Source organism: Rhea americana, unplaced genomic scaffold (assembly GCF_003343005.1).
Source record: "Rhea americana isolate MKP2758 unplaced genomic scaffold, rheAme1 scaffold_190, whole genome shotgun sequence".
NCBI lineage: Eukaryota > Metazoa > Chordata > Aves > Rheiformes > Rheidae > Rhea > Rhea americana.
Window position 1 is genome coordinate 1471189 of NW_028186039.1, and position 10055 is coordinate 1481243.

At 53.0% G+C, this 10055-nt stretch overlaps 1 protein-coding gene across 1 annotated transcript; it reads left to right on the forward strand.

Annotated features, from left to right (window-relative positions):
* The first annotated feature begins 2876 nt into the window (after nt 1–2876).
* Nucleotides 2877–7678, forward strand: LOC146597164 (CMP-N-acetylneuraminate-beta-galactosamide-alpha-2,3-sialyltransferase 2-like). The gene is made up of 6 exons (XM_085302668.1): nt 2877–3146; nt 3730–3920; nt 4418–4597; nt 5211–5256; nt 5675–5794; nt 7086–7678. The coding sequence occupies exons 1-6, from the start codon at nt 2877–2879 to the stop codon at nt 7251–7253; spliced, it is 975 nt and encodes a 324-aa protein (XP_085158794.1). The 3' UTR covers nt 7254–7678.
* Nucleotides 7679–10055: the final 2377 nt, after the last annotated feature.

Consider the following 10055-nt stretch of genomic DNA (forward strand, 5'->3'; position numbering starts at 1 on the left):
GGGGGGGGGGGGGGGGGGGGGGGGGCAGCAGCTTCTGCTGAGGACAGAGTGTGGTAGGAGCTGCACTGTCTGCAAATGCAAGCGAGTCCTGTGGAGTCAGCACCACTTAGCATTTGTGCTGTCCTCAATTCCTCCCAGCCAGGTTAGACCAATAGTTAGTGCTCTAGAAAATCTGCTCTGTGGCAGTTCAGGGAATAGCTCCATCAGTACGCAGACTCAGAGGACTGCTAGAGAAGTTCCCTGGGCCATCACTAATAAACACCGGCTCTTTAATTAATGCATTTTTGGACTCAGGAGTGCTGACCTTGTCTCATGGGTCTCACTGCAGTGCTTCAGGCCTAGGCTGCCTTTACCTCCGATGTGACAGCATGGTCAATTTTCATGGACAAAGGATACAATGTCTTCCAGGGCTGTGTTGCCATAGGGCTCCTCTCTGCTAAGGTCTTGGSTCAGAGCAAGACCAAGCTAAGGAGAAGGTGCCAACAAAAATGGTCCAGGGTCTCTTCAGGACAGATTGGTATTGGCCAGAAAGACCTTAGCATCCCAGAACGTGAGGTCCAGGGCTTGTCTGGTGTTTGGCTATATCTCAGCTGGCTGGGCACCAGCAGYACTGGGTGTCAGCACCTGCTGAGGTCCCAGAATGGCACCTCCCCCAAGCCCCACTCCAGATCCTGCAGACACTGGGGAGGAGGAGAGGCATCTGGCCCCGATGAAGAAGAGCCTGCCATGCCCCTCGGTGCTGAGGGGTCCCACTGTGYGGGGGAGCCGGATCAGGCCCTGGGCCCAGGCTGGCGGTGGTGGGAAATGGCAGGGGAGGGGCAAGGAGCCCTGAGCTGACAGCGCAGCTCGCCTGGAGGCAGATTTCCTCCTTGTCTCAGGGCAGCACTTCCTCTTCTTGCGGAGGCTGCTGCGCTTTTTGTCTAGCGACAGCGGACGGAGGCTGCCGAGCCCTGCCTGCTCGGCCTGGCAGCGTCTCCATCACCCATCCCAGCTCGGCGGTGCTTCCTTGGAGAAGGTGAGGGCCACGGGGCAGGCTGTGGGCYGCTTGCTTGCTTCCTATCTCCGGCTCGCGCTCCTCCCAAGCCCTGCAGTGAGCAGCCACCTCGCCCTGGTTTCAGGCAACTGGAAAAAGCTTCATGCAATATTCACCGCACTGCCCTCACCCCCGGTTCGTGGCTTAATGGAGCTCACGGCGCYGGCTGTGCGGCCGCCAGCTGGCTCTTCCCCCTCTGCACGGCCTGCGGGTTTCAAAGCCTCTGAGGCTCCGCAAGTGCCCGCAAYGGCCTTCTCCCCTCGCCTTGGGGGATCGCTGGCTCCTCGCCCAACGGCCACGGGGGACTCGAGCTTTTTGCCTCCRGTACAGCAAACACTTGTGGTTGCTGGTAGAGGGTAAAACACTAAATCAGAGCAAGAATCAAAGTGTCAGGGAGCTTCTGGGTCCTGCTTTCCACCTTGGTGCCCCTGCCTGGGGGGGGAGGGAGGGGGTAAGAGCCAGCCTGTTCCTGGCTCACCAGCAAAGCTCTTCCTGCGTGTGAGCACAGACCTGCCTGCGATTGCATTTCTGGAGTGCTGATGGCGAGTTTTTTTTTTTCCCTTCCCCTTCGACAAGAAGTGACATAGGCAGTTTTGAAAGGGCAAATTTGCGAAAGGGAGCTGTAATTGTCCCCCACAGCTGGAACTGTTCAAGCTGCTCCCATCTCCTTTTGCAGYCTCTGCTCTTTGCTCCAGCGCTGTCTCCGCTTGGACCCCAAGGAGTGGTGGTTTTGGCTTTAGAGTGTGCATCTTCCAGGCAGGTTTTGAGCCCAGCTGGTTGGATACCACAGCAAGCAGGTATGTCAGTGCTGCAGGAGGTGCAGAAAATGTTTAAGGTAGAGAAATGAACCTAACACTTATCTGTGGGGCCCAGCAGCTGCTCTGCTTGGGCCCCACGGGCTGAGGTGGGTTCAGCTTTGTCCCCAGTTCAGATGGGTCCTGGGAGGGAAGGAGGAAACAGGATGGGAAAGACCAAGTGCTCCTCTGAAGGACGGGATRTATTTTCTGTCCTTCAGCTTTGCAAATGCAGAGCTACGGCCCAAGCCTGCTGCGGCAGCGAGCTGTGAGCTGCTTCTGAACCCAAGGTGGAGGTGGCCCCGCATCGCTCGGTCTCTCCTTGGCCCATTGGAGCCAGCTTCTGTTTCAGGGCTCACCTGTGAAAGGCAGGCTGAGTGCTTTATAAATACTGYGAGGCCAAGAGTACCCTTGTCCCTCCGACTTTTGGTTCGTGTGTGTGTGTGTTTGGGGCCAGATGGAAGACGGGACGGGCGCTACTTCACTCACAAGCRTACATGTTTAAGAAAAGTTGATGCACATGTGCACACACACATACACCCACAGCTRTTGCCACCTCTTGGTTTTCAATGTGCAGATCTTAAAGGTTTTGCAGTCAGAGAGCAGCTCCTTGTACAGCAAATGCTGCCAACTGGCCATGTCCTGTCCTAAGTAACTCTGCCAGCGTCAGACGTAGAGCAGGGGCTCCCAGGGATTTTCTGTGAGAGCCAGCCTCAAAAAATGGCTCTAGGGATCTGGTTTGGTTTTCCTGCTGCTTTAATGACCTGAACAATAAAGCCATTGAATGGTTTTAAATGGAAAACCTTCCTGKGATATTTCAGTTTCCTGCCAGTCAGGGCAGCTGTGGGCACTGGATTTGTTTGTTTGTTTTRTATTTTATTAGTATTTTTTGAGGATGGGAGGGTGGGATGGGAGCTTGGGTCTGTCACAGACCCGCATCTCAGCTGGGTCGCAAGGGGCTGGGCAGGGAGGGAGGAAGAGGGCCTGCTCCTGCCTGCACTGCCACAGTCACGGTGCCTTGAAACGTCTTTCTGCAGGTGGCATGAGGGATGTTGTGCCGCAGTCGTGCTCGAGTGCTCGTGGCCTTGGGCCTCGTGCTCTTTCTGTGGCAGTATTTCCGAGCCCCCATGGCAAGCACTGTCCACTTCTTCTGGTCTCCCTCTCTCCTCGATGCCCGTCTCGAGCCCCTGGTCACGGTCCCCTGCACCAGCAGTGTCAACAGCTCAGCCTGGTTTAAYGCCCGCTACAACGCAACTGTGGGGCTCCTGCTGACAGTGCAAGCCCAGGACCTCTCGGCGGACGTTATTCAGTGGTGGCTGGTGAGTGAGAGCATTGTCTATCACTTGGGCCTCTTCCCTGGCTCCTGAAATCTGTTTGCAGCAGAGTAGACCCAGGGCCAAGGCAAAGTCAGAAGCACATGTGTGTGGAGGAGGATGGGGTACAGAGACCCCAGGCAGGGTCYGGAGGCTTCCCTGTCTTCCCAGGGTGAGGGGCAGTGACAGCCAGAGCTGGCAGAAGAGCTGTGGCCCAAAGAGACACAGGGACAGAGAAGGGCAGCCACTGGGCTGTCCCTCTGTTGACTCTGTCAGCCATCTGCCCCTCCCCCCCCCAAAAAAAAGCTGAGCTGTCTTTGCCATTAGATCAGAGGCCTTACTCAAGGCCTTCTCTGGACAAGTTTTGAGCATCTCTGTGTCCCCTTTCCTCCCCCCCCCCCCAGGCTGTAGTACCCTCACCGTGAAACTCTTTTCCTAATATCCAAGAGGATTTTTTTGTCAGTGTGACCTGTGCCTGTCATTGCTTGTGCTTTCGCTGGGCACCTCTGGGAAGGGTCGGGCTCTGTGAGCTCTCCCCTAGGAGCCCTGCAGGGCTGATGCCAACCTGTCTCTGCCCTTGCCCTGCTAGAGGCTGCAGGGCTCCCRAAGCGGAGCCCAGCTCCAAGCGACAATTCAGCAGCTCTTCGCCGTTCTCCCATCTCCAACCAGTAGCACATGGGCTGCATCCCAGTGCAGGACTTGCGCTGTGGTGGGAAATTCAGGCTGGCTGAGAGGATCCCGCCATGGGCTACAGATCGACTCCCATGACTGGGTGCTGAGGTGAGTGTACACAAGGGAGCTTGGGCCAGCCCAGCCTCAGGCCCTGCCAGAGCCTCTCTAGGAGCCTGGTGGACTATGGGCAGCCCCAGTCCATGGCCAGCCCCACAAAAGTCCGTGTGTCCTCAAGCAGAAGTGCAGGGCCTCTCCGCTGGGTGATGCTTYCCCTGCTCTCTGGAGCCCCCACCCCATACTGGCACCACAAGGGTGAGGAGAGCCTTGGCATATCACTCCCTGGGGGACTGCAGCCCTCTGGGTGTGTAGGAGGGCCCACGCCCAGGTCCTGCCCTCCTCCTTGCGCCCCTGATGGCCAAGATGAAGCCATGACCTGCTCCTTGCACACAGCCCAGAGCACGCACCAGACCCATGTGGGCCCGGGCCTCCTTCCCTCTCTTGCTAGGCAGGACAGAGCAGCAATCCTGCCTGGTAAGCCCAGCACCTCGGGATCCAAATGGTGCATGCGGCTTTGTTTTGGGACTCCTCTTGTCCCTTTCCCTTAGGATGAACAGAGCAAAAATAGCGGGCTTCGAGGTGGATGTTGGCATGAGAACAACCCATCACTTCATGTACCCAGAAAGCGCAGTGAACCTCTGGCCTGGTGTCCACCTCATCCTTGTCCCCTTTAAGCCACTGGACCTGAAGTGGGTGGCCAGTGCCTTTTCCACAGGAGAACTCACACGGTATGTAGCCTCCCACCATTGCATGTGGCCTGGGTCTTTGGGGGTTGGGTGAGGGCATGTCRCTTTTGCCAGAAACACTGGGGCATGATGTGAGGTAGCCCATTCACCTTGGGGACATTGGCCCCTCTACAGGCTGTTTTTCTGGCTGAAGGAGGGGCTTGGAGCCCCCTGGTGACAGGTCTGGCATCTCCAGGCTGTGTTTTGGGGAAGTCAGTGCCAACCCTTCCCTGCGGGGCTCAGGTGTCCTGTGGTAGCATGGTTGGGATGGAGGTTGTCCCAGCCATGTGGCCATGGCCTTGACACGAGCCTTCCTAGCTGGCTCGTTGGGACAGCTGCCTCCCTGTGTGCTGGCAAAGGATGTAGAGGGAGCACAGTGCAGGGCTATGTCCTCCCTCAAATGGTGCTGGAGCTTTTGGGGAGCCAGACCAGGTCAAGGACACACTGTTGGGCARGTCTGGCAGGCTGTGGGTTTGCCATGTGCCTTGGCGGTGTTCTTCACAGTTGTCCTCTAAAGACCATGTGCCTCTGAAGGAGAGGCCCCCAGGGAAACTGCTTTCCTCYTGAGATGGTGCAGGTTGGCCTCCAGCTCACCAATGTCCTGTTGCTTTTGCAGCACATACATGAAAGTCAAACAGTTCATCAAAGCTGACCGAAACAAGGTAAGAGCTGGGTGAGCTTCCAGGGAGCATCCCTGCCTGCTGGGGACCTGAGTTTGGGGCAGAGGGTGGGCACCTGGCTGCCCCATGTGCTAGGACTGTCAAGGCAATGGGGAAGAAGGGGCTCATGGTCACTGGCAAACGAGCATGGCTCTATGTGGCACAACCTAAAAATGTTTTCAAGGCAGTGCAGGAGCCTGCTGCCTTCCCTTCTTGGCTGGTGCAGGGGGAGGCAGAGCTCCTTCAGCCAGAGGCTGGTCTGGTCCCTCGGGCAGGCAGCAGCAAGTAGGATGTGGAAGAGAGCAGCTGGGAAAGCTGATGTCATCTCCGGCATCACCCTGGTGGTGGCAGAGGTTGGCTGTACTGTTTGTAGTGCTGCAGCAAGCTGACTGCTGGGGCTGTGCTCTACTCTCTTGCTCAGGTGCTGATCCTGAGCCCTGCTTTTCTCAAGTACATCCATGACAACTGGACTCAGCACCATGGAAAATACCCCTCCACTGGCTTCACTGCGCTGCTCTTCGCCCTGCATGCCTGCCAGCGGGTAAGTGTGGCCAGCAGGCCCAGGCACAACCCCAAAACACAGTGAGAGCAGCTCAGCCCCAGCACCTGGCAGCAGCCCTGTGTCACCATCACGTGCAGCTCTGTGGCCTTGCAGGCTCTGTGAGGTGCTATGGGCTCAGACTCATGCTCTCTGTGGCACAAAGTGCAGAAGGGACCTTGGGGTGTCCCCATTCCAGCTCTCTGCTCACATTGGGGCTAACTTCGAGATAGGATGCTCAGCGTCTTGTGCAGACAAATTTTGAAAATCCTGCAGGCTTTTCATCCTGCACCTCTTCSGCCCTTCAACCTAAGATGGCTGCACTACTCACGGGGAAGAGGTTGTCTTTTTGCCCCACCTCCCTCTCCCCCCCCCCCCCAAAAAAAAATCACATTTCCTTTGCTGTCTCTTGTCATTTTGCAGCTGTCAGAAGGGCCTGGCTCCAGGTTCACTGCAGCTTCCGCTTTGGTTGACCGCTCTCAGATGCTGGGGGTGCTCAAACTGGATGCTGCATCCAGCCACAGCCTTCCCAGTGCAATGTGCAGGTCATGACTCGACTTGAGGCTGATGATGCTTTTGCCATGTAGGCCAGGGTGCAGTCAGCCTTGCTGTGAAGGCACAGCCAAATCCTTTGCTGTAGTGGTGCGTCCCTGGCAGTCAGCCTCCTGCCTGCCCCAGTGCCAAGGTTATTGTGGCCTTGCTGCAGGATTGCACAGGCAGAAGGCCTCACACTGGCTGTGTGACAYGAAGCCCCTGTGGCCATGGCCCTGCTCCTGTTGGTAGCTCCATTATCTACAGCTGAATGTTGCTGTTTGGGGGTAACAATGCTGGGCAAGGAGAAACCCCCTGGATGCAGCATACAGCCTCCTGGCATTACGTACTGAGCTTTCTACCCCATGTCTCAGGCCGTGGCAGGAGCTAGCCGCCACTACGCACTGTGAGTTGAGCTTTGTCCTGTTTCCATGAATATGTGTGTGTGTGGGGGGGGGGATCCTGCAGGAGGGCTAGGATCCGAGGAGCTGCTGCCCCTACCTGCCTCACTCACCTTGTTTCCTATGGACTCTGCATCAAACCCGCATCTTCTTAATGACTAGGTAGGCACATGAGCAATCCCATTACAGGTGGGGGCACAGTCCCAGGCTCTTGTGCTTTGTGCCAAGAGATAACTTCACCCTCTCTGGCCTCAGTAGACCAGAGGCTGCACAAAGATTTGGTAAAGGGTAGACACTGGTCTGCATGCTCTGGGGCTGATCAAGTGCCCATTTAGCAATGATTCTTGTTGATGTGTATGCAGGTCTCCGTGTTTGGCTTTGGAGCAGACACCAAAGGGAACTGGCATCACTACTGGGAAGAAAACCGCTACTCTGGAGCCTTCCGCAGGACAAAGGTCCACGATGCTGATGTTGAATTCAGCCTCATCAAGAGATTAGCAGCTGAAGGCAGGATTTTTTTCTATGAATGACATATTGCCAAGAAACTGAAGCCTGGGTGTTAGCACAAGGACTGGCAGAGACACCTGCACCTGCTGGCAGCTGCATCAGCTCTTTAGCTTGCTTCTCCTACCAGTGCTGCCACCCTCCCAGCCTACTGCTTCGGGTTTTTTTGAGCTGGTCCCAACAGCTCAGTACTGGAGACAGCGATGAGCAGGAGCTGTGGCAGCAGCTTAGCTTCAGCTAGATGTCTGCTATAGGTCCTACTTCTTCACCAAAAAAGACACCAAGGGTGAGGAGCTGAAGCTACCCCCTAGCTTCTGGAGTCCTAAAACTGGATGCATTACATCCCAGGTGGATGTGAACGTAACTGCAGACACATTCAAGTAGATGGCAGAATTATACTAGGTCTGTGCTGGTTGTTGCTGCAGGAGAAAACATGCACAGAAAGAAGAACACAMCCTCGGGGGCTCAGGCCCTGGGCTGGGTGGGAAGGGTGGGGGGGAGCTGACGGGCCTCCTGCGGCACAGGGGACGCTGCCTTTGGCTGGAAACAGTGGGTATGGTCAGGTGTGGATACAGGTAGGTGGGAAGGCGATGAGGGCCCTGCTTCTGCCTGCTAGGAGGCAGCAGGGGCAGGACAGAGCCTGTGAGCAGCTGCACATTGCCCTCTGTGACCCACCTAGCAGATGACTGCCTTGCATCAGGTGAGATGAAGGCACGTTGGCAAAGCCCAAACCCRAGCTCCGCAAGCCAGTTCGCAGCCATCTACATGGCAACGTATTAATACAACTTCCCTTCACAGCACTTGCACAGATCTGTCTGTGCGATGGAGTCAAAATTTCCACCCACTGGTGACATTTGGAGAAGTTTCATGTTGGTTCACTGGGAAGGTGGAGAGAAGGGCATCTTCTGTTCTTTTTTTTTTTCAGGGAAGTATTTTTTAAACGTTATTAAAGAATAGTACGAAAGGAAAAATCAAGTGTGCGAAAAGTCCGATGATGGCAGAATACTGTTGAAAAGATCTTGTAGAATAAACATGGGAAATATGTGTGACTCTAACTCTTTCTAACATTCATTTTATTCATTCTTTGAGCCCTTACTCTCACTGCTTGGAGAAGACAGTACAACTGATCTCAGCCCTGGCCTGCACAAAGGGATTCCAGACCACGGAGACAGAAAAGGTTTTCTCCTCCAGGGCAAGGTGGGTTTACCTGATGGCTCTGCYATCCTTAAGGGGAACAGAAAGGCAAATAGCAGCTTTCTCTGGCAACGTCACTGTGAGGACACCGAGCACCTCCCCATGCCTACCACTTGTGAAAGRTGCTTTGCTGACACACCAGATCGTGCCCGCTTCCCTTTGCCCGCAGCCTGCAAAACTCGAGCGCTTACACGGTGCAACCAGATTCTTTCAGAATAGCAGCGAAGAAAAGAAACAGATTTTCAGATGTCTTCTGAAAAACCTGCCAACTGTGGAACGACCCAGACTGCCATGGTCCCGTCCTCTCCTCGGGATGGAATTACCATGGCAGTGGATTGTAGTTTCCTGCTTTGAATTGCAAACGTGAACATCCTTGAACCAGACTGAGCTTTTTGCAGCTATGTCACATCAGCYACTTGGTCTTTCAGGAAGCCTGTTAAAATCATCAGACCTCTTTCTCACTTAAAAGCTCCCACCTTGTAAGAAAAATCTGTAGTATCCCTGTATGAACTACTAAATTTAATCTAATTTCTACCTCTCCAGGCAGAATCTTCATTTCTGTATGAGTTTCCTGTTTCCCCTTTAAGGCTCTGTTGGCACTTTGCATGGAAAACACTGAGTAAGGTTAAATCACCCTTTCTCTGCTCCTGAGAATTTTCTTTCCAATATTGTTTCCTTTCTATCCACTTCCTCTCCAGAGCTTACAAATCTTGTACTTACTCCTTCTTCTTTCCTTTCTTTCCTCAAAGTGCTGAGCAGAGCTCAGTGTGATGCTCTCTACTGCTTTTCTGAGGTCTGACAAGTAACTGGCTTTTCTTAGCAAAGACAAGCAATCAGGTGGAAATTGCTTAACTCTGGGTTAAACCTGCAGTACATTATTTCTATTTTCTTCACACTTTTTTATTCTTTAAAATTTAATTATAAACCTGTGTGCTCTGCTGAGTGACAAARGGGCTAGAGCTACTCAGTCCACTTTTTGCTCCTTATAATAAATATAGACACCATATGCTCTCTTTCCTCAAACCAAAGTAGTCAGGATCACCTGGTGGATTTATTAAATACTCTTGTTCCAAATGTATATTTTTAAAAACTAATTTTTTTTCTGTATTCTAGGATGGAGATAGGTCAGTCTCCTTACCCACACCTCAAATTGCTCCTCTCTGTCTGAAAAGCTTCTATATTCAGTGTTCTGAAGGTAAATTCAAATAATTAAGCAAATACTACTTTCAAATTAAGTTTTAAGTTTTAAAATGACTTCTTCTCTGCATCATTTAACCCTGTACTTGTCTCTAYGCTGTAAATGCCAAATTGGTTCAATTGCTTGGATTAAGTTTAGAGTAAATATAAGTATCTCAGCTGAATTTTCACAACAACGAGTCTGTTTTGCCTCAGAATGAGACAGGGATTCATTTTTTTCCTTCTACCTCATTATTTTTCAATTTCTCACAATTTAATGTCTTCTGCCAGCCTCAGCACCAGGCATTTTACTCACTTGCATAGATTATTAAAAAGAAAAAAAAAATCTTCAGCATCACGRTATCTACATACTTTGCCACATTACAGGAATTCTCTTATTCGGTACCAATTTAGTACCAGGGCTGATTCAAATAATTTAATTTAATTGTTCTTCTAAA